The sequence below is a fragment of the Ixodes scapularis genome, unplaced genomic scaffold (assembly GCF_016920785.2).
Source record: "Ixodes scapularis isolate PalLabHiFi unplaced genomic scaffold, ASM1692078v2 PGA_scaffold2__306_contigs__length_199485367, whole genome shotgun sequence".
Lineage (NCBI taxonomy): Eukaryota > Metazoa > Arthropoda > Arachnida > Ixodida > Ixodidae > Ixodes > Ixodes scapularis.
The window spans coordinates 72,974,098-72,998,656 of record NW_024609857.1 but is presented as its reverse complement, the minus strand read 5'-3'; the positions used below and the strand labels follow the sequence as shown (position 1 = coordinate 72,998,656).

The 24,559-nt window shown below is 47.1% G+C and overlaps 1 protein-coding gene and 1 pseudogene across 1 annotated transcript in view; both read right to left on the bottom strand.

The window, feature by feature from the left end:
* LOC8024287 (glutamate receptor ionotropic, kainate 2) overlaps positions 1-22,747 on the bottom strand; it is a 326,542-nt gene extending 303,795 nt beyond the window's left edge. Inside the window, exon 1 of the mRNA XM_042291446.1 lies at positions 22,549-22,747. Within this exon, the coding sequence (XP_042147380.1) occupies positions 22,549-22,747 (199 nt within the window). The remainder of the gene's footprint in view (positions 1-22,548) is intronic.
* Positions 22,748-22,951: 204 nt separating this feature from the next.
* Positions 22,952-23,998, bottom strand: LOC121836529 (annotated as a pseudogene).
* Between the last annotated feature and the right edge of the window lie 561 nt (positions 23,999-24,559).

The following is a 24,559-nucleotide window of genomic DNA, read 5'->3' as shown; positions in this document are numbered from 1 at the left end:
CCCACGTTTTCTCACACAAAAAAAAAGTGAATGCGCATAAATTTATTTCCTTCTAAGGCGCTGTTACGTACAGTATATAGAAATGAAGTGACTGCAGTGTTCCTTTTTCTCATTTCGTATTGGGAGCACCAAATTCTTTTCTACATTTTTACTAAAATAGAACGGTAGCGGCCATACGAAATGTTTGCTCCGAGGATTATAACCATTAGTCATCTACGCCGTGCCAAGTTCGGCTGAGTCTGGGATTAGTGCAAGCGAGGGCTTTTGCTTATTTTATGTTCTTGCGCTTCTAGGAGAATTCGCCATCGTCCAGCATCGGCACACAAACAAAGAACGGATTTATAATCAACCCCCCCTCCCTTTCAGGAAAAAAAAGGAAAGATTAATTTTTGGTTTTGAGAAAAAAGACGGAAGATTGCTCCTCCCTCGTTAATGTGTTTCGAGCTTTTTGACTTTCAGCTTGCACACTCTGATGTAGCTCGCTATTAGATAGCGTGCGTTAAATTTTATACTGGAGAGTGAGGTATAGGATAACGTTAAATCCAGCAGTTATTAAACTGACTAGTTTAGGCTGCGATTAAAACGCGAAGGGTATCTTCTAACAAAAGAACAGAAACAAAAACCCTAATGTGCAGACGATCTGAGGTACATCAAAAGAGAACATGATGGTAAACCCTCATACTTGCATAGAGAAAAGTAAAAGCGGTACGAGACACACACAAAAAAGGGAGATACAGACAGGCAGGTTTTCTGTCTCTGGTACCGTTTTTACTCTTCCCCAGCCAATCTCAGAATTTACGATTGTGTTCAGAGGCATCTGCCCTTTTTCTCGGTGTCTCTTATAGTGAATTACAATGACGTTTCGAAAGCTTTACTTAAAGACCCGAACGAAAGAGCTAATCCGCGTCCGTGCCACATCTTTCCAACTCAACGTCAGGCGCAGGGTCAATGCCCACGGTAGCGTAAAAAAGGCGAAAGGGATATCCTTGCGGTGCCTCTAGACGACTGCACAAACTGACTTGGCGCCGCTCCTCTTTTGCCACTTTTAGGCAACGCAATCGATCTCGACGGCTTGGAAGGAGGCGCGTCTTCTACAGAAGAACCAGCAGAAGTTTTTAGAAGTTCGTAAACAAAGCCCTGGAGAGTAGTGTTGCCGAGATGCCACGGCGGAGTTGGAATGATTCCGGATTGATTCCGCACTTTTTCTACCCCGGAATGGAACGGAAATGGAATGGCGGCAACGCTGGGGGGAATGGAAAAGGATTGGAATTATTTGCCTTTTGCCTCGGAATGGAGTATAATTAAATGGGCTCGGCTCTTATGCGAGCTGCGTCGATTTTCAATTAGGGCCAACCTGCTGATGGCGCGATTCGCTAGCGCATGGAAAGTTGCTACAGCATTATTGCACTGAAGGTGACTGACGGCTTGATTGTCTCACTGGCTTATGCTCCTTCGAGGTTGAAAGCAACCAAAATGAATAGTTGTAGACGAACAGGATGTTGTTCCTTGCGCCGCGAGGTGCGATAAAGCGGCTGTTATAATCATACACGATTAGCAAGTAGCTTTTAACCATATATGTTGAACCGAGCCCCAACCGAAAACCGGAGCAAAATTGTTATTTTTAACAGAACCGGAACAAAACTGTAACCCAAATCAACGATTTGATGTTGAACTCGAACCGGAACGAAACCGTAATCTCATGTGGCGGTCACCGGTTCGTTGGTAACAATTCGGCGCAATAAATTCTGAGCCACGCCTTCTTTTCAAGCGGCGGCGAGAAGTAAATAAATATTCGTGACGGTGGCCTCAGCGGCTCAGTTTTGACTAAACAAACGGCAGCGACGACATGGAGACAGCTCCATTATAATAAAACAAATGAGTATATTGCACGTCTATGCGGAGCATGAACTGGCCTCGGCGAGTCGGCGTGGACGCGTACACTTCAATACTTTGTTTCACGTTACAATGGACCGCAAAGGATGCTACGAGCCACCGGAGCCAATTCACAGCTCGGAGGGTGTCACGTGCCTTTCCGGTTGGGCGGAGCGACACGGGGACTGCGAAGTCATGAGACAATCTACGATTTATGAATTGGCTCTGGAACGGGGGTTTCCCCAGAAATTGAAATTCGGGAAAAGGGTCAGGGGACGGCGGCATTGAGAAAAGAGGAGTTGTAGCGAATGAAGGCCTGTTCACACATGCAGCGGACCGCTAAGTCAGCGCCAAGGGAGTGCTTGAAAGAGCGCTCACTTTCTAGCGCGTGACTTAGTTCTAAAACAGCGGCCGATTAGTGCTTTTGTAGCGCCTTGTTAGCGCTTTAGTAGCGCCCTGTTAGCGCTTCAGTAGCGCCTTGATAGCGCTTCTTGTACCGCGGTTTCTGCTGCGGATTAGCCCGTGCACTGCGGTTCCGATTCGTGTGGTTGGGTGTACATCAGCAGCACCATGGCGGACATGTGGGACCCTGAAATAGAAACGCGACAAATTCTGCTACATACGCAATTAGTGCATATGTGTGTGTACGGCTTAACGCCCAGAAGAGCCTTCTGGGTGCGCGAAATCTTTCGCCACCGAGATACCGGCAGGTACCCGGAGAACTTTGTTCCCAGGCTGAGGGACCGAGACACAGAGCTCTTTTGAACGTGAATATTTTTTAACTGGGCGTCTTTGAAACCAGGGTCACGCACGTGGAATAGAAAGCGGTGAAGTCGTACCCAATCAATTAGTCGCTCAAAGTCCTTGGACTCTGGATCGTCTGCTCAACCGTTTGCTTGGAGAGCGGCTCTTTTACTTGCTCTTCTTTCACGTGCACAAAAGGAAAAACAACAACGGAATCGCCGTGCACGCGCTGTTCCGAAGCAGCAAGCACGGCAGAAGGAGCCTGAGAGCGTTTGCACTGCGCTGCTGAAGTGCTAACCGAGCGCTGTTGAGGTACTGCTAAAGCGCGGCTGAAGGGCTAACCTATAGCGCTACGTCACGCGCAAGTCGGTGCCACATGAGCGCTGCTTACAGCGCTTAAAGGGGTATCCACACGAAGAAGAAATCCGCTCCTTTCCTCCGCGGAGCGCGCATCGCGTGAGACATACGTCATCCCTTTTTGACGCCTCGCGGCGCGTTCTCCTCCGTGGCGGAGGCTCGGAGGCTTTGTGCTGACAGCACGAAAGCTCCGCAAGTGCACGCGGCGGAGCCGGGGACGGAGCTTCCCGGGATGTTGACGTCACGACATCCGTCCGCGGAGTTCTCCTTCGTGTGGATACCCCTTAAAGGGGTATCCACACGAAGGAGAAATCCGCTCCTTTCCTCCGCAGAGCGCGCATCACGTGAGACATACGTCATCCCTTTTTGACGCCTCGTGGCGCCGTTCTCTCGTTCTCCTCCGTGGAGGAGGCGTGGAGGCTTCGTACTCCTACCATGAGAACTCCGCAAGTGCACGCGGCGGAGCCGGGGACGGAGTTTCCCGGGTTGCTGACGTCACGACATCCGTCCGCGGAGTTCTCCTTCGTGTGGATACCGGGTATCCGCACGAAGGAGAACTCCGCGGACGGATGTCGTGACGTCAACAACCCGGGAAACTCCGTCCCCGGCTCCGCCGCGTGCACCTGCAGAGCTTTCGTGCTGACAGAACGAAGCCTCCGCGCCTCACGGAGGAGAACGGCGCCGCGAGGCGTCAGAAAGGGATGACGTATGTCTCACGTGATGCGCGCTCCGCGGAGGAAAGGGGCGGATTTCTCCTTCGTGTGGATACCCCGTTATGAGGCGTTAACTTAGCGCTCCGCTATAAGTGTGAACCGGCCTTTTAGGGGTTGCTTTCAGAAAAACAAGGGGTGCACTTCTTGTTATTTTCCTACACACCCTAGGGGGTGTGTAGGGAAATCACTGCTCTGTAATGGCTCGTGTAGCTCGTAGCGTCCATCGAAGTAAATCGTAAAGTGAAGCCCCAAGTGACTAATTATTTATTCTTTGTGTGTGTGGGGGGAGGGGGGGGGGGTTCTTTTCTTGCCGCGAAGCAACATTTCTCAAGGAAGGGGAAATAAACCTAAACATGTACACAAAATAAAAAAAAAAAATGACGGCCGTTGGCGCTTTTGTTTTGAGGTGGCGAAATCTGGAGGCGCCAAAAGGCGAAAGCCGCGACGAGTACGACACTGCGGCGCCGGTCGCCGGGACGACAAGACCTCGCCATGCTTTGCAGAATTTTGCCTCTGTTTCCTATCCGGATATATCTCGAAAAAAAAAAAGGCAAAGCACAGATGATAAGCGACGGAAAAGCCGCGCGGGAGCATTTCGGCACCACCATCTTTGCGACTATTTTATGACTTCAGCCATAACCTCCTCTATACTCGTAAAGCCTGGCAGTTCGACGACGGAGCCATAGAGTGCCCGGTCGCAGATTTGGAGCGCGAGGATCTGGTAGCAGAGAGCATTACTGGTATTTAGCGCACAGATTCTGCAGCGGCGAGGGCGCTAAATATGGTTTTCAAACCCGACGAGAAAAGAAGCGGTAGCGCGAAGAACGCGAGGAGCACAAGCGGACATTCCATCGCTCGGGAGAAGTGTGTTTTGACGTCTCGCCGCAGCGGGGCGCCCGTTACATGGCTCTCCTCCTATTTGTCTGCCGCACTACCTTTTCACTTTCGGCGGCCGCGTCTCGTGGCGATCTGCCAGGCTTTGTCAATGTAGAGGAGGGTATGCTTCAGCGCACCACTGCGCCTCCTATGTGCTCCAAGTCTTTCTGAAATGTAGTGATTTAGCGGTTTTCGATAACGCTGAGCGAATTTCCAACTGGAACCTTGTTTATCCTCACTAATATAAATGTGATTAACAAGTTGTAGTTAATGGCTTAATTTATCATGACGATTAACTGCTCTATTATGTCCCCTTGGCCGGATAACTCACATGCAGAAACAGCATAATTGTATCTTTTACGGCTTAAAAAAATCCGCAAAGCTTAAAACAACTTTCTGCATATAACTATGTGTTTATTGTTTATTATGTACGTCTTTTAGAGTGCAGCACATTTTGTACCCTCTATCACGCCTGATCACTTTTGTTTTCATGTTTTCTTTAGCCTCCGTCTTGCGTCTCCTCGTCTCGCTCATTCTCCCATCTTTGTATTCCAGCGTTCAAAAAGCTTCCGCCCTTTTTTATACACTCTTTTTATTAGCTTTTCACACCCATTCTACTAGAACGCCTAAGGCTGTCGCATAAAATACGTGAATAATGATATATTATACGTGCCGATCGTCGGAGCTTCTATTCCGAACGAACGCTGGTCTATAATTAAGGTTCCATATATTAGTGCTTTATTTTTCTCCGAATCCCGGGGGGGGGGGGGGGGGGGGGCGAAAAGGGTTAGTATTTTTTTCTCCATTTTTTTTTGTTGTTGCAGGCTTGGTGATATTTCGGTTTAAAAGCTTGAGTGTCGAAAGAAAACTCGGGATTTATCCGGGCTTGTGTCGATGAAAGTGGGACAAAGGTACGGAGTTTCCCAAACTGGAAACGAGATAAGATGTGTTGTTCCAAAGAAAGCAGCAGCCTCGCGGACAGTTCAGTGGGCTCTGAGTTACGGTTCAACACAAAATAAAGCTGCAGACAAAGATTGTCTTCCCGTGAAGCTTGGTTGTTTCTTATTCTAGCACGTCTCTGATTCGGGGGTTTTGCGCTTTCCCCAATTTCGATAAAACCGGCTCAGTTGATAATTTTGGGAGTTTATTGGTATATACCTAAAACACGGGATTCTACCTATAATGAATCGGCGCTACAAATAAAACACGAAAGATACCTAAGCACATCTTATGAGTTGTCAATACGAAAGCATGAATGTCGTTCTTACGCCCCCTTAGTTCGTGTGCGATGTGGACTGGCGTGGACGTCCATGCTTTTCTACTGTCGAGGTTGCGGCCGCCGACGATCCCTCCCCCTCCCCCACAACAACTGACACGGGAGCGGCGGCCGAGCGTGAGGAGCGGGAATAAGGAGTTTTAGTAGACCGTGTCTCCCCCTCCGCTGGCCCTCCGCCACGAAGAAACCGCCACTGCACCTGCGCGTCGATGGCCTTGGCTGTAGAGTTCCGGGTAGCGGTGGGGCTTAGCGGAGCGGGAAACACGGTCTACTAAAACTCGCTAATTTCCAGCTGCCCTTACCCCCTCCCCCCTGCCCCCCCCCCCCTCCGAGCCTCCGGCAACACCTGACACGTGACCCAAGAGGGGAGAGAGAGGGTTTGACACGTGACCCTAGAGGAGAGAGAGAATAACTACGGTTCGCGCGCCATCCTCTCTTTAGTTGCACTTTTTTCGCGGTGACAAACAATGCCCGCTCTAAAGAACCCCTAAAAAAGAAAAAAGAAAAATGTTTTTTTTTTAAACAGTTTAGTTGGGAAGCGCGTGTCAAAAAATAAATTTTACGCAGAGATATAAATTTTAGAGCATTATTGAGGGCGCGAGACGCGATTTAGTCGGCAGTCACCTCCTTTCCATTTGTTTTCTCTCTCCGCATTTCGGGCAAGTGGAGGAGAAGTGGAGCGGCTTCGCCTTCACGACCGAGATGGTCATTCCGGAATGACCAATGACGTCATGGACTTCGCGCGCAGAATTTCAAATAAATCACTCGCCGTCAATATTGCTCTAAATTTTTTTTCGCGTAAATTTTTTTTTTTTTGACACGCGTGTCCTATCTAAACTGCATAAATTATTTTTTTTTTCTTTTTAGGGTTTCTTTTAAGCAGAGAACACATGAGCGACAAAAACGGTTCCTGTGCGGCAGTTTTCATGGCAACTTGCGCTCACGGGGTGACGTGGCGGCTTGGCATAGGTCCATGTTAGTGTTCTGGGCTGTTGCTGTGGGAATCAGCGCGCGGCGCCCGTTTTAGCCGCTCATGTGTTCCCTGCTTCACTTGGCCGTTCTCCGCGGTCACAAGCAACGCCGGCGGCGCTCCATGGGACGACATTTAAGGCCTTCGCATTAAAAGGTGCGTATTCACTAGGTCAAGGGTACACAACATTCGGCCCGCGGCATGACGCTGCAAGATGTACTCAAGACGGCAACCAGTGGGACAATACCAGATATTGAAAACCAACGCGGTTCCGAAAAAGCTTTTTTTTTTTACCCGCGTCATATTTGAGTTGTGCAGCACTGCACTAAGTCATGGCTAGTGCCATAGCCTCCTAAATAAGGAGTAAACCTCCGCCTTTTGCACCAGAACAATAGACCGCCAGGTGGCGGAAAAAGTGGGAGGTTCCGGGGAACGAGGAGGGCATCACGTGACTTTTTTGATGCCTAGCCGTAAAACGTTTGAACGAAACTTGCAGCCATGTCGGGTGCACGTGACCCTATCACATGCGAGTTGGGTGGTTGGTTGTATGGGATGTGGTCGTCGCGATGCGCTCGCTTCCGTCCGTTAGGGTTTAAGGCCCGTTCACACACTTGCGACCTCTTGGAACTGAGTGCATTGGAACCCCTTAATATCTTTTACAACCAGAGGACACACTGGCGCCATCAATTGGGTAGCAGTGTAAACTTGGCGATATGGCATATTTTCTATTTCTCTCGCTCATTTTCGTCTCTTTCTTGGCTCGAAAAACTTTTGTCAACGTTATAAACGAGCCTGTCTCATAGATATTACGGACATTTGACCTCGAAAGTCCCGCAAAACCTTCGCTCTTGTGAAATGCAGTTCCAGGATCACCACATAGATGGCGCCAGAGTGCCAGTCTGTTCTCTCGTCCTAAGAAATTTTGAAAGGTTTGAACAGGTCTCGTCTCTCTCGATTGTACTCGGTTGCAAGTGTGTGAAAGCGCGTTTACGTGAGCGAAGCGAAGTCGAGGCAGGCGAGGCCTTGGCGGCGAGGACCCGAGGCGCAGACGCCGGATCGCGATCAACTCGTCGCGGTCCGTCGTGCGTCCCGGAAGGTTTTACCAAACGAAACTCGAGGAGCGGACGCGGTGCGCGGTGTATCAGCTGTGCGCGCCGGAGTACTGCGCTCGCTCAGTCTGGCAGGCTTAACGAGAACAGCGTGAAGACCAGACCGGCGGTACGTGCGAGACCCTGATGGTCGAACGATTACCCCGACGAGAGGGCGAGGCGAGCCGCTGAGCAGTTTGAGTAAACGAAAGTGTGTGGCGTTACAGAGACCAAGATGGGGCTTCGCAGCGTGAACGGCTGCAGAAACCTCCCGTGGCGAGATTCGTTCGCCGGCACGCCCCTGTTGGATTACATCCTGAACTTCGAAGTTGCGTAAACTTATGAGCGGTGCTCTTAGATTTGCGAGAGCGACTGAGCAGCTCAAACGATATATTTCTGCAATTTCTCACAACAGTGAGTGGACTTCATCGAAGTGGAGTTCCGTTCGCATCAAATCTTATTACTTCAACAGCCGTGCCAGCTGTGTGCCCCTGCCAAGTCAAATTGAGTTCATTCAACGTTGGTCATGATACATATTCATAAAACACCCTAGACAAACTCAACTGCATGGTTCATTGTTAGTTGCGATGCATACCAAGAACAGCCCCAACCGTATTGTGAACTTGTATAACTGTGAACGCTCCAGAAAACGTTTACACGGGCTTGCACAAGAAAAAAAAAAAAAATCGCTGCCAAAATTTGTAAGTATTTAAATTTCTTTCGATGCAAAATACACTTTTCCAGCTGAATGAAGTTACGCACATAGTGAAAACGCTGGTATCCACTGGCACGGTGGTAACGAAGTGTAAAAAAAAAACATTTTTTTTTTTAATTTATTGTTACACGATCATTTAAAAGGCAGCAGGCGCAATCAGCTGCCGCGATCATAAACAGCACCACGGTAGAAGCTGGTTCCATTCAGTTTGTAGACGGAACCACGTACCATTCATTGGTCACGTCTGGTTTATATTTAAAAGGGAAATTGTCAAGGAGGATCAGAAAGAGGCGAGCAACACTTGAGACCGATAAAATCGATCTCACGTGACCTAATATTTCCCCGATAAATTTAGCAGGGAAATTGATTTCACTTCACCTGACGATACGTGACAAATCTATACAATTTATCCCCTACATCTAGCAGGAAAATGGACGTCCCGGGAACAAGACACCAATGTAATTCCTCGGCTAAATTTAGCGGTGAAATTGACGTTACGTGACTAAAGCGCCCAGTTTATACCTCAATGAGCCGGGGAATTCGATAGAAATAAAGTTTATTCTTCACTCCCCGAAACAACCGTTTAACGTCTTGTAAAAAATTTTTAACGATCACACCTGAAATACTGCAATTTATGCATTAGAGAAGTCTGAAGATGAAGGTCGTTGCCATTTTCTTTTATTGTATCTTTCTTTGCGTTTTTTCGCTGGTTCACCAGATTGCTTCTGATAAATTACACTTTTTATTTTCTATTCGATGATGCACGCTAAAGACCCCAACTTTCCAGCAACAATGCACTTCCCAACTGCCTAAAAAAATTAAGGAAGACCAACTTCCCACCCTCTAATTATCCATACAACTGACAACGAATGTTCCGCCGGTTGGCACATCTTCCTGCGAGCCATGGCAAATTTGTTGCCATATTCCAAAACGCGCTCATCAAACTCTGGCGTAAATAACTAAAACAAAATTAAAAAAAATACAATGGCAGAACCACAATTTTGAGTGCTTAATCTTTATAGGAATTTGAACTTCAGGCCACCATTCACAAATTGTCCGTGACACACTTAAAACTAACGCGCTGAGAATGCCTCCCATCAGTTTGATCAAGGAGAGGACAATTAAGCCGTCATCTTGAGGCAGTTACGGTGACTGCTAATTTGATATGGCAGCAAGTTGACAGCGCACAAATCTAATTAGAGTTCCTGCCATTAGAGAAAAAATACCGCCAATTAGGCTTATCTCCACATCAAATAAAGCTCCCACCCCCTGAGCAAAGCATACCCAACGGCCCGGGAGCCGACAGCTGCAATTAGAAGGGAATAAATTGGTGGTTGGTTCCAAAGAATCCTGAAGAAGGGGAAGCGGAGTTTTACGGCTAATGAAGACATTCAATAGCGTTGTGCCTAGATTACAGAGTGTTCCCAATTACTCGACCAGGGTCACGTGGTTTATGGACCGCGTTTTCTGCGAGGAGGACTCTAAAACGTTGATTGTCCGCCCGCGTCCCCGCCCGCTTTTTTCTTTCGTCCAACGATAACGCAGCGCAAACATACTCCGTGGTTTGAGTTGCTCCTTCTCTTGAATCTAGGCTCTCTACTCAATAGCCGCACCCTTTAAGACCGCCGTTCGGGAAGCCGGTTGATGTGGCCAACGCAAAGAGGCCGTATTGGCTCTGCTCCTTGGGACGAAGTCATAAACAAAACTTTAGTGCCTGGTCGTTCTGCTGCGGTTCTGTGTTGAATGTTTGGCCGGATTGGAAGAGAGTTAATCTAGAGTCGTGGAAATTCGCCACTGTCAGCCAAAACGCCTTCGCTTCCTGGGCTCGTAAATTGTTAACAAAATCAAATTTTTTTCGTGCAACGGGTGCTGGTTTGCTCATTGCAGAGCAACCTTGGTATTCTCTTCTACAAGGAAACGAAAAAAAAAATAAAGAATTCTCGAATTAAATGCCCTAATGCACGTTTACATTCCGAGGTAATGCGATATTTTCGAACTCTGAAATTCGGAAAAGTTTATTGAAGTTTCGAGGCATCACACACAAAAACTCGTTACCTCAACCGCTTGGATGTAAGAGTTAGGCCTGGACAACTTTTTGCGCTATCTAGCAGCTACCGCACTGTGAAAATGTCTCAGGAGGCTCAATTTATATGGATCATTAGCTGCATCGTGATCCTACTGAAATAATCTACGCTGTTCTGAAGCGATTATTCGGTGGTCCTTGTAAGTTGTAGTACAATTTTTTTTTCTTTTTTTTTTCGGGGGGGGGGGGGGGGGGGGGAGGGGTGTGGCGGGGTGGAAGGGGGGTGATAGTGGCTATTACTATTTTCATATTCTTGATTCTGATTGTTTATTTTACACTGGCGCCGACCAACGTGCACCATTAGTTCTGTGCGAAGTGACACCTTTTAAATTTAAAAAAAAGGAGGCTACACCGACACTGTCAAACAAAACTACCATATTATAATAGAATGTGACTAATAATATAATAGAATGTGACTAATAATATAATAGAATGTGATTAATAATATAATAGAATGTGACTAATAATAAAACACGAATATATTAGGTAGTTTTACGCGGATTTGCCTACTTATACTGTCCCTATGGTGTCAATTTTCTTTTTCCCTCTACTTGTGAGGTCTTCTAGTTACTACAACGTTTCTTAGATGCCACTAGACTGGATGCTTCCGTCACCCTATGGCAGTGGTGGCCCAACTGCGACTCGTGAGCCATATGCGGCTCTTCGAGGCTCCAAGTGCGCCTCGCGGCTTCCTGGTAAGCGTGCCCTCCCTCCCCCCGTGTGTCCCCAAAACAAAACAAAAAAGCTCTAAAAAAAAAAAAGAAAACTCGGAGTTTTTGCAGATTTGCACCACACTACGTGCAGTGGTCACCAAACTTGTAAGCAACATGGGAACTGTGCGTTATTACATGGGAACACTAGACTGGCGAGCTTGGTCAAGTTTTGTGGCTACTCAGGACAAGATTGAAACAGCCTCTCGTCGTGAGCACGAAATAAAGCTTGATCAAGCGTGACAAGATAGCTCTTTCATGAGATAGTTCGCAGTTCGCATGTTTCGTATAAGTCTGGTGACCACCACATACGACTGCACTGTTTGTTTGACACAAACGTGTCCAGTGACCCTGTTTTTTTTATTAGAAACATTTCGAGCCGTATACACATAACGGGCGTCAGGGGTCGTGGCTGGCTAGTGAAGCATGCATTTATTTTTGCTTAGCGGATGAGCAAAAGGTTTGCCTGGTGTAATTTGTTGTAGTCGACAATTATAGTTGTCCCCTTTGGAAAGGACTGCTCACGCCACATCGTTTCTCGTTAAAGGTACACCCCCCTCCCCTCTCTGCTTTTTCCTGCGGCTTTCTGAACTTTTGTAGTTTTGTCTGCGGCTGTAACCCCATGTCCCTCTGGCCACCCCTGCGCTGTGGGATAACTTTCCCTCGGGACAACTCGATGCACAAGTGGCGAATGTCAATGGCGGGGGAATACCGACTGCTTCTGGCGATAAACCTATGATTGTAGTGTATCGTTTCTCATGCGTAGAAATTCAGCAAAGCGATTATTATTAAGTCGGAACCTTCCATAATTTTAGTGCGTTGGTTTGTATACAATCGCTGGCCCCACGTATTTTTATCTCGCACAAACCGTGGCTTCCATAAAGCATTGAATGTTCAGTCGGTCTGTGGTTTGATTAGAAAATTAACCCGACTGATCGCTATATTTTAATAGACAATCAATCCGTAAATCTGTATGTTGACTTTTCGCCGGTAATATGCGTGAAAGGCGTTAAAACCGCATTTTTTTACTGGTTTTACTATGTCATAAATGACATATTGCATTCCCATTCTAAACTTCACGTTGTGACTCCTACAGAAATATGAACACGGGAGGCCTCTTAAAGTGAAATATTTTTTAAATTATTATTTAAACGGTATAATCACCCTCGGTGAAATGACAAGCACGCTGAAGTAGTTTACCGTGCAAGCCTGTCATAAAAGAAATAAAGACGTCAGAAATTATAAAGCAGGCATTTTTTACTCCTTGTTGACTTTCTCCAGCACAAAACTCCAATTAACCGGCAAAAAAAAACAAAAAAAAAAACTGCAATCAAAGCATTACTTGAATAATTTGAAAGTTAATCGATGAACTGCCCAGTCCCGATATACGCTAGGTGAAAGCAGAGGGTGATCGCAAACTCTCGTGAAGGTCGAGCCCTCATCAGTAAAAGAGTATCAGTGCGGCCGATGCTGTCTGTGTCGTGGTGCGCGTAGTCTGTTGGGGTTGCAGAGTCTACTGTGTTTGATGCAAGAAAATTTATAGTATTAGCCTCTTGACATCCGCGGCTCTCGCCAACAAAATTGAAGCGGGTGAACCCACACTACCGAGAAAAGCATTTAATAACAGTAACATCGCTGCGTTGCTCGGTTGCACCCGTTTATTACAGTCACTGCAGATATATTAGAACAGTTTGTTTCACTTGTTTCAGTTGTCCTGCCAATCGTGCAGTTTGCAGGGTGGCTATGTTCGACAAATATTTCGTTTCTCCTAAAAAGAAACGTAAGTGACAGAAGTGACGATATCCCGTCTGATTGGTTAGAAGCTCAAATGACGAAAGAATGAACTTTCGTCATTTGAGCCTCTAACCAATCAGAGGCGATATCGTCACTTCTGTCACTTCCGTTTCTTTTTAGGAGACACGAAACATTTGTCGAACATAGCCCCGAGATCTTAAGTAGAAGAGACACACCCTCCTCATCGCAACGCAATAGATTTGTTCAGACTCCAAAAAAAACTTACCCACACTATGGCACAGTAAAAGGGCAGAGGAACTCAATAGCATAGTAATTTCCAATACAGCGCTAACTTATCTTCTTTTTAAATAATTATATTACTGGAAAAGCTAGAAGTTAAAAAACAGCATAGAAGCTGCGATTTCACAGCCCACAGTACCAGTATTATGTTATCTGGGTTGGAATTTATTGTTTTTTTTAATTCCCACGTTGATAACCCGATACACCCATTTCAGAAGAAACAAATATTTAACATGAATATTCCAGTTCAGCCAGAGACAAGCATCAGTCGTGATCCATGGTTTCCAATGTCTGCCTAGAGCAGACAACGCACTCACAGAAGCGATTATATAAATTTAGGCCTCACGCTGGCAAAACGATTCGATCTTCACTGAAGCACCAAACAGTACCGCATCCTTTTCCGCTAGAATTGTTTTACCACCGATAGTATGCGACAAAATAAACGCAAGAATCTACGCCGTCTCGCGCGCGAACGTGGAGAGCCTAAGGGGCGGCCGTTCTCCTATCCCCGCTTTGATGATGATGATAGCGCGACCGTAGCGCCACCTCTATTTCGATCTCGAGGCCAATACACGAGCTTACTGGCACTAGTGGGACTATGGTGCCTCGATCGCGTCTTCGACTGGTGTGTTTAGCGCCCTATCCCGCCCATACATCAAAAGTGGTCCCAATGTGGCAACAAATGACGCGAGTGTCATGCTGTTGCCTGTCGCGATCCTGGCGGTTGGCCGTAGAAATGCTGGCAAAAAGCACGAGCGAACGCGAGTGTCATGCTGTTGCCTGTCGCGATCCTGGCGGTTGGCCGTAGAAATGCTGGCAAAAAGCACGAGCGAACGCGAGTGTCGCCGTCGTCATGTTCTCCCTTTAGGCGTCCCAACTTCCGGCTGCTCTAACTTCCGTGAACTGTAACAGTGGACAGCGACCTGCAGCAGAACAGGCGTCTGCCATTTAGACCACAACTGTTCAAACGCCGCCAGGGTCGCGACCGGTGACAGCATGACACTTTTATGACGTCATCAGGCGGAAATCGAGGGATCACTTTTTTGGCCGCGGTAAACACACCAGTCGGAGACGCGTTCCAGGCACCATAGTGGGACTCAAGGATACTCGCACGCAACGGCACTGGCCAAGAAACTCCTTTGTTGCGGTGAAATTTCAAGGACAAAAGCAATTATTTTCGTTCAATCTCTCCTTTGCAAAACTTGATGACGTAACGTGGGGATCGCAGAACACCCAAGTGACGATATTTGAATGCGGTTCATAAATTGGACCCGAGCCCTGCGTGGGCACTCGATTTGGGCTCGTGATAATTACTAGCCCGAGAAGCATTCGGGCAGTCGCCCGCGTCCAATCGCTGCAACGACGACAATAGCCGAGCCATAACAATGTCTTGAACTCAGCGCGTGTCCTGTGCTTTGCCAACCCCAGCGCGTGGCTATGATCAACATTGGCGGCATATAATCGGCTCCAGATTGCGTGGCCGCTTGTTCTGGCTGCGAGTTGAGGGAGTGAACGCTGCTCGTTTTTCTTTAATTTTTTTCTGGGACTTCTATTGAGTGAAGCAAAAAACGAACGCGTGTTTCATAGGTCATTAACGTCAGGGATCTGTTCTAAGCGGTATTTGTGCAAAGTACAAAAATTGTTGCATCGCCCCTTTAATGCTCAACTTACAAAGCGAATTGAGAAATCACGTCGTCTTGACGTGCTTTGGCACCGGAAGCGATGACTCCCAGCTTCCGCCGTGCTTTTTAAGTGCACCATAGAGCGTGTCATTCGATAGTGATGATAAGTTCCGTCAGGGCACTCATTGGCCACGAACGCGAATCCAAATATTTGTCGACGGATTGATTGTTGACGAGTGCATACGTCCGAGTGACGCAGCACTCGTGTCCAATGCGTGAGCTGGGGTCGGATGACGTGTTTTGGGGTAAGCTGACGTGTTTCGGGATCCGCGGACGTATCACAGTGGAAAGGCGGAGAGCTTTCATAGGAAAGGAGGTACGAAATAGTCCGCTTATTTTCAAGTGTTCGTACTGAAGAACTGGCTTTTGACTTTCTACCCTTTTTCTTTTGGCCAACTAAAGATGTAAAATTCTTTTCCTCTGCTCAAAATTCATTTCACGGCCCTTCTGACCGCAGTTAACTCACCTTTAACTGCTGCTACGCGTCACCACAGTTACCGCACTATACTCTCGGATAGCTAATTCAGAAGAAGTGAAGGGTTTGCGTGCAGTGCTTTGATGGGTGCTCAAGATGCTCAAGCGCACCTACCCCCATAGCTTTGACTGCATAGCCACAGAATGTTGTCCGCAAGTATTGTATAGCAACTGTGGCTTAGCGTAGCTGCAGTTAAGTGTGCACCTGTAGCAATGGTCTTCCGTGGTTTCATTGAGGGTGCATATAAGAAACAAATTTCGTCAGTCTTCAGTTCATGCACAGTAGAGTCAGAGCGAGAGCTGCGACACGTCTCGGTGAAGTCGTGGGGCATTGGCGTCGCGTTCCGATCAAAACAGACATCTGTTTTTCTCCGATCGCTTTTACTTCGCTCCATTTTGTTCCGAACGCGTTTGTTTCCTTCTTGTCTAGGAGCGCGTGAAAGCGCGTCTCCAGGCACCAGCTCTGAACATGAACAGTGCTACTGCGGCATTTTGTTTTCTGCTATTTTTTTTTTCCAGAGAGCGCGTGCAGTGGTCATCGGATACTACAGAAACCCTGTATTAAACGATTTTTTTACTCTCGCTAAATACTACTCAAAATCACTCCCTAACGTTAATAACCTGGTACACTTGCCTTGGTTTTTCTTTCTTAAGCAATGGCAGTCGACAAATAAATTCGAGAAATATGACCATCGTTCATCCCCTCAAAATGGAGCCAGAAAAGCCCCCACGTGGCTCGGTGCCTAAGTGGCGCCATTCATTGTTGTGGAAATGCTTGAGACACGTGCCGCGCATCACTTCTGGGAAGAACATGACGTCTTAAATCTAGCTCAGTGCTGCGCTGTGCCACCATGACCTTCTCAAAGGCTGCATGTTGGACGTGCCTCGTGAATCGGCGCACCTTGCGCTACTTTTGAAATATGAAGGGGCTTTACCTATCCTATGCCGCCAACATTAATTATAGCCACGCCTTGGGGGCGACAAGGTAGAAAACACGTGCTGAGCTCCAGGCATTGTTAAAGTTCGGCTAATATTAACACCGCAGTTGTTGGGCACCACGATTCCCTACCCGAGCGTCCGCCGAGGCAAGGTTTGTTACGAGCCGAAGTCGAGTGCTCACGCAGTTCTTGTGTCCAATCCGTGAGCCGCGCTCGACTGCCGTCAGGCGAGTGGCTTCAATTGGACACCACAATTCCGTCATCAAGCTTTGCGTAGGCAAGACTAAACGAAATAGACCCCTTTTACCCTCGCACATTTACCGCGACCAAAACGCTTCTGAATCAGTGGCGGTAACTGCGAGTATACTTGGGCCAGACTAGGACAAGTACGCCTGTGTAAAGTCATGAACACTCCAACCCGGTATCGTTCCAAGATCCCAATAAAGGAAGGCTGAATCATAATTTTGATTTCAGAAAAGAACAAACGCGGAAGCGCTAGGCGGGGCGCTACAAACCCGAAAGCATCACTCCTAAAGCGATATCTCTAGCCGATGGTCGTATATTTGTGAAAGGAGAGCACGCTTGAACAAGGACAAAAAGGCCGGTGACGTTACGATTCTCGTTTCCTCCTCTCCTCACTTTGACTCCGCGAGGACGCGCAGAGAGAAGGAAGCAAGGCCATTCCCCCCCCCCCCCCTCTCTTCTCCCCTCCTCAACGATTGTGCAGGAAACGCGACGTCGCGATTCTCACTCAACTGAATCCTTATTTTACAAAAATACGGCTATCCGTTCAAGATATCGCTTAATAAGTTGTGATTTGGTGTTTCTGACCGCCGCGTTGAACACTCCCGCTACCATATTTTGTGAAATTCATATTTCGGTTCAGCCTCCGTGCAGAAGACGATACAAAATTTATTTGTTAGTCTATTTTGCATTAGAAAAAGTTTCTGCACTCTAAAAATTTGAAAATCGCAAGAGCTATCTGTAATATGTTTCGCATTTGCACCGGCGCGAGCAAACAGAAACACGCGCTTAAATGATAGAATATTAAAGTACACGTTACAAAAAAAAAAAAAAAAATGTAACTAAAAATATTAGTTCGAGGACATTGTTTAACCATCAGTCACTTCCTTGCTTGATCGCGTTTCTTCTTAGAACCGGCGTCTTGCTCTTGTTGGCGATGTTACACACTGAAGCCGCGTGCTTCTACTAAAACGCTTCTCGGCCAGTAAGTCCCGTCGTTTCCTCACGTTTTATTTTTTTGAGGGAATAAAAATATAATAATCTTTGTACGCATGCACTTAGTAGATGTATAAGACGAAGTAGCCACAAATAATGGGACGAAAGTGATGTCAAAATATGTTTTATGATTCCCATTGCACGCCATTATGAGCACACTGAGAAGCATGACAAACTATCACGAATTTTCTAAGAACTCATCGGTGAACGAAATCCATCAAACAGCCAAGACGCACGCACGAATTGCAACAGGACAGGCGTGGCTATTCATGAGATAGCGTGCTCTTGAACGCAAAATTTGGCGCATCCTTTTTCCGGCGAACCAACACGGACAAAGCCTTCATTGTTGCCCAAAAAAGCCTCAAAGCTGTTCCATGTCCAAACTTAATAAATTTTATACCACCCGTTCGTGTGAGAGCAGGAAAAAGTATTGCGTCATGAAAAGTGAAAAGTGATAACAAAAAATATCGAGACAACAAAAGTAAAGTAGAAGGCACGAGAGAAAGGAATCATCAAGCGTGCAGAGTACGATAAATGCCAAAGCCCGAGCGACTCCGCGTCCCTCGCTTACAAAGTGCCTAGTAGAAGGTCTTTATAACAAAACAAACAAAAGCACGCTATGTCGGCGTTTTGGCGTGAACGCTAGAAGGAATAACAAGCGCATTCCTTAGATTACGACGGTTTTTAGCGAAACGGAAAGCTAAAACGTGCCGGCGGGGGAAGTGGGGAAGGAGGGGGGAGGCCTTTTACGGAACATTGCTTCTGTCAAGAAGTGAGTAATGCAGTTCCGCCGATAGGCCGAGCTTGATAACAGAAGTGAAAGAGGCTGTAGGAATTCGGAAGCAGTTTCAATTTCCATTGACCTCTCTCGAACTGCTATATACATCTTTGAAGAAATTCGGACAGAATTTCCGTAGTCAAATAGTTCCTTTATTTTTCCGAGCAATTTCGCTGTGCCAGAGAAACGTGTACGATTCTTGGTCCTGGACTTTGTACGTGTGTCTTAGTATTTCGTTTTTATGGAGACATGCAAGGTCCTAAGGCTTACAAAATAAATCTATGCATTTTGATTATGTTAGAGGACTATCTCAAGTGTACGTGAAAGCCTCGTAAAGGCAAGGGAAATGTCTTACAAGACCAATAGCATTCGAAATTCAGTCCCTCATCTTTGCTTTTTAATTTTATTGGGATGTTATTTTTCAACGTATATCCAGAAAAGTTATAGGTCTGAGCAAACGCAATGTAGTTAAGCAAACGTTTTGCTGCCTGCCACGCTTTTTTTTAACGAAACAGGTAAGTTTGTGTGTTTATTCACGTTTCTATATAATTCTTGTGTTCCTTGAGTCACCTGCGCTTGAGTGCATTTTTAAAGTCATGTATATATATTTTTTTTTTCAGTTCTTTTTTTGTTTAAAGTGGGTAATTTATTTCAAGCCCTCCATTTTTCTATTTTTTCTATCTAAAGAAAAACAATCGGATTTGGTCCGCAGTTTCGAGTTCGTGAACCTCAGCGCAAAAAATATGCGTGGGCGAGGTTCTTTAGACACCTTGTCCCATGCAAGGTTAGGCTGCATAGTCGACGAGACGTTAGAAGTAATTTTTACTTTGATAAGCACAATTCACCGAACCAAGTGTTGTGACTGCACTCAGTTTTTTTTATATATATTTATGACCATAAACACATAACATAATCCTACTTAGGGTGCCTACATGTTTCCGCTCCGCTTTAGGGTGGCGCCAACTTCTTGTTACCCTTTCCCAGATCCTCTCCCACCGCCATTTTTTCCCACTTCTTATTTCGCTAAACGTACACAACGTTGAGTTTCTGTGGTCTCGACACACCGGCAACACTGTGAGGCCACTTCCGTTTCCGTTCATAAGAGGAGTCTGAGGCTCAGCGGGATGGCGGTATTCGCGACTGTCGCTCTCTTTATTCGGGTGTTTCATATTTTCAAGTTGCGAGCAGGAAGTGTGCGTTGATTTTATCAAAACGCGAGTTCCCGCGACAAAATGGAACGCCAGATGCCGGCATTGAATGCCGAAACCTTGCCGTCGGAACGAGAGCGGTGATAGCTCCCTAACCCTAACGAGGATTAGCGGCGTGGTCCGAGCGCACGACCGGCGAGTGTGACAAAATGGTCGACGAAAACAGCGGAGGTTGCCATGGTAACGAGATAGGCAACACTTGTTTGTCGGCAACAGGTACCACAAACGTTGTCGCCACCCTAAACAGCATAACGGCGGAAACATGTAGGCACCCTAATCTTACTTCTCACAGAGAGGTTTATTACGGCGAGCAAGCACGTGCACGCTTTTTGCAACACTTACACTCTGTTTCACCTTATGATGTACCGCAGGAAAGGCTACAAGCGCGAGCTCCTTGCTCTGGGGCACATCTCGCCGGCACAAGCTCTCGTGACTTAAGAACGGCTACCAACGCTTTGAGCTCGCGCTTCTAGCCTTCGCTGCGGTACAACATCAGGTGAAACGAAGTATAGTATTTTACTGTATTTTTTTAAACGGATAAGTTTATGATTGAGGGTCAATAGTTTTCTTAATTAATGAATGGCATTTGAATTTAATATTTTAGCTACGTGACAAGACTAAGCAAAAATCATTTCCCGCAGAAATCATATCCCGCTACCAGAGCTAGACTACACTTTGCGCCTTTTGCCTGAGGGCGATGCGAACCATTTAGACTTCTATGCTAACATCAAAAACACGATGGAATAAACATGTAAGACGAAGACAACACAATAACACGTTTTAGATATATGTGTTAAACATGAGGAAGATACATAGAAAGGGGGGACGGACAACAATGACTATGTGGTTGAGGTCGCCTTCGTCTTATATGTTTATTTGTTCTTCACTCTTGACCCGCACCAACACCCTCTTCCTCTATTCTTTGAAGCACAAGTACTAGAAACAACTGTGGTTCCGCAAAGTCAGATGACAGCACAGCACTTTTGGTGCCGGCGGAAGCCAACTTTCAGCGTGTTCGGAGCGCAGTCCAATGACAACTTCAGTCTTCCGGAAGCCGGCACGGATCGTCGACACGAATCGTCAAGGGACAAGGCATCTGTCAGAGCGCACGGTTCTACAATTACTCCTCTACAGAGCTCGACAACATGCACACAAAAAACAGACACACAAGAAAAAGCACAGCTGTTTGGATAGCAAATTGACAAATCGATTAAACAACAGCATAGCTCTGTCAGACGTTTCTGCTGCGTTTGAAATTTTGTGTCGTCTGCCATGTCTGTTATTTTATATATTTTTGTCTCAGGGTTTAGACCATTATGTTTCCTAACCAGCTCATGTGGTTTCCCACCATTTTTAAGTTGGGTTCAATCATAGCGAAAAGTACTCCAGCAACACTATGACGGAAAGGCCGGGATGAGGACGCCCAGCTTATAGGGACTTTTAGCAAACCGTTACCTTGTTTCGCGTAACACACCACCGGAGTCTTTGGAACATGCTTTTAAGCACGCGCTCCGCGTTCATGACACCACCCGAGCGCGCGCTTAAAAGCATGCTTAAAAGGCTCCGGTAGTGCGGTGCCTGGAACACGGTAACGGTTTGCTAAAAGTCCCGAATGTCACTGGATTCTGGGAAACTAGCGCCAAGTTCCCCGTATTGTCGCAGTGAAGATTGGTTATCTTGATTTGATTGCCTCAGGAACCCAATGACTGAGAACGCCAATGGTTTGTAGATTTGGCGGTCAGAAAAAATGACTGACACGACATGTTTATGAGAAAAATGACATGACAGGTCTATGAGAGATAAATAAAAGCAAACGTCTAATTACAGGACAGCACAGACCGCTTTCCAACCAACGTTGTTGCTCCCCCGCGTGCGTCTCTTTTCGTCCTCCTTTTCTTTTGCACGAGCCACCTCCGCGTCACTTAAAGTCGTCACTCAACGAAAAGAAAGACGAAACCGAAACCCTGCTAATGTCGTTGCTCCTTGGGAATTACGGTTGTCGTTAACCTTGACCTTCGCACATCCCCAAAGAGTACAATTTTAAGGCCAAAACTATATTACTTTTATTACTTAAAAAAAAAAAAAAAAAAACGAAAGTGTGTCCGCTTGTCCTACATTTGTCAATTACGTTGTGGTCAGGTGATTTTGAATGTGCCCGCCGAGGCTCTAAAGATCCCGTTGAAACCAAAAATGCCTTGACGCTTGCTTCGTATGGACAGAAGCGTGCATGTAAAAAAAAAACTTTTTATCCTTCCACTTTGGTGAAGAAGGAAGACCAGAGGAGGTCTACTGTGGTGGGAATGAAGTATTGCCGGCCGCAAGTCGGCAAGCCGACGTGAAAGGGCTCAGAAGGTTGCGCCATTTATGAGCGACGACGGCAAGCGGACAACCGGCAAACACAACACTTTGGGCAGCTACCACCATCTATGAGCGACGGCGAAAACCAGAGTTTTGTGTCGACATTTCTTTCCGGGGGACACGATCCTGGGGAAACTAGCTTTTAACAGCTCCGCTGTAAAAATATTAGGTAAGCAAAGCCGTATGCGCAACACATGCTATTTTTGAACTTATTTCCGCTCGGAAACATCTAAAGAAGCCTGGCTACCTTCCATAAAAACGCGCCACTAACCGGCCAATCATACAAAGAAAAGAAAAGTGCAATTTTAAAATGTACAATTTATTTCCAAACCCGAACTTCGGTTCGCCTATGCGATGGATAAAAAACCATTGCTTGACAAATCAGTCACTCATTTTTGCCTCGAAAGTCCTACTTTTGCAAATTAGCCCACACCCCGTTTGTTCTTGGCCTCACTCCAACTGTTCAAGTTCTCTAGGAACTTGAGTGTCAGCTCGAAGTCGCAGTCTTGAAGATCTGTCAAGATTTTCGCGTCAGACTTGATTCCTGGCCCAAGCACGGACGATGAGCCGTGCTTCCACCTCGAGTCTCCTTCAGTCGTTCTGAGCTTGTCATTGCCCACTTCAGGTTCCATGCTCGCACTTGAGCTGTGGGTTCCTGGCTTCTTGAGATGGGGTTTTGGAGTTTTTCCCCTCTCAGCATCGAGGACAGCTTCCTCTCTTGGAAGCGGCGTTTCTCGTGCTTCCATTGGCGCTCTTTGCAGGTAGCGTCGCCGCCAAATCGGACAATGCAATGCTAATCCGGCGTTGCCTCTTCCTCTTGGGTCTCGGTCGCATGTTCATGACGGCATCCGAGACCTGAGATACGCCATGCCGCGAACACGACGATGTCTTCGGGTGCCCATGCGTCGGGTCCGCCTTGTCCCGCCTAGGATCCTTTGTGTCACCATGGTGTCACTCTTTCTCGCAGTCGCTGCCAATTATGGACTTCTTGGAATGAACGATATCTGCATTTCTGTCTGTCAGCTGCGTTGGCAGCTCCTGCTTGCGCCTCGACACCTTGAGTGACTCGGAGTTGGTGTACTTGAACCGCACCAGATAGGACCCGGTTACATTTATCGAAAGAGATTTCGATCCCTAGCCTATTCATGGTGTGCTGTTTGGCCTCCGGCGACGGTCCCCTTGGCTTGATCTTGAAGCCGCATAGACGCCGGCCGTAGCGCTCGGAGTCTTTGATTGACTCCTATTCCGCGGATTTCCCCGCACTGCTCTACATGAGCTGGCGGGATTTTTATGACATTCACTCCCTGGTGTCGCCCTGGACATCAGGAACATAGCCACCGGACGCCTCAAGGGCTTCCTCTCTGTCTTTCTCGTCTTCGGTTCCAGGGGCTCTATGTTGCGCTTTTTTGACTCCCAGGGCGACCAAGGAGAGAGAATTCACTCTCCTTCATCCTCAACATCCAAACAGCGTTGTTGAATTCTCTCTCCTTGGTCCTCAACATCCAAAGAGCGTTGTTGACGTCACTTAAGTGGCGTCAACAACGCTCTTTGGATGGTGATTGGTGGAGTCGCTGATGACGAAAACGGCGTCAGAAGGTGAGTTTCCTTGATGCGTGGTGTTGCTAAGATACGTTCATTCACACCTACGTTACTTCCTTTTCCTTAGTCGCCGTGGGAGTCCAAAGAGCGCAACAACAAAAAGGCCCCAGGCTCCACCGACTCGAGGTCGAGCACCCCGCACCCCCACGTTAGGTTGTCGTAGTCGTCAGGCGTCAGGAGCACGTATATGCTGGCCACCAGGCGATCGGTGACGGCACATAAAACTGGAACCCCTGGGGGATGTACTCAACATAGCGCGTGGGAAGGTACATGCCGCAAAACATCGCGCTGTACCCAAAGGCCCCGGTCAGTGTCACCCTTCCAGACTACGTCGCCCTTCCAGACTTCCCTTCTAACTCGGGTACAACCCCCTCACGCACTACGCTAATCTCCGCTCCAGAATCGATAACAGCGCTTATGCTCTTCGAACCGTACTTTACTCCTATTTTACACCGCTCAGCGCGTACGCCCTCCAGATAGAAGGGAAGCGCAGTTGCGTCCAGGGACGCCTTTTGTTCGCGTGGTTGCAGATTTGTGGAGACATTTCCCACCACTGGGTTATTCTCCAAGTCTCGGTCCCGCGCCTATTTACGGAGGCAGTCTCGGGAAAAATGACCGATATCCTTGCAATTGAAACATTTTACCCTTGCTTGGTTCGGCTTTGAGTTCGGTCCCACATTATCATGCTCTTTTCCGACAGGACTAGACCATCTTTTCTTTTCATGCTCGCGGTTTTTCGAGTATCCGGGGTTGTTGCGATGTTAGCATCGTTCTCCCTTCTCAAAACGGTCGGCCAGCGCAGCCATTTTTATTGGTTTAAGCCATTTTTAGTCTCATTTAGTGTT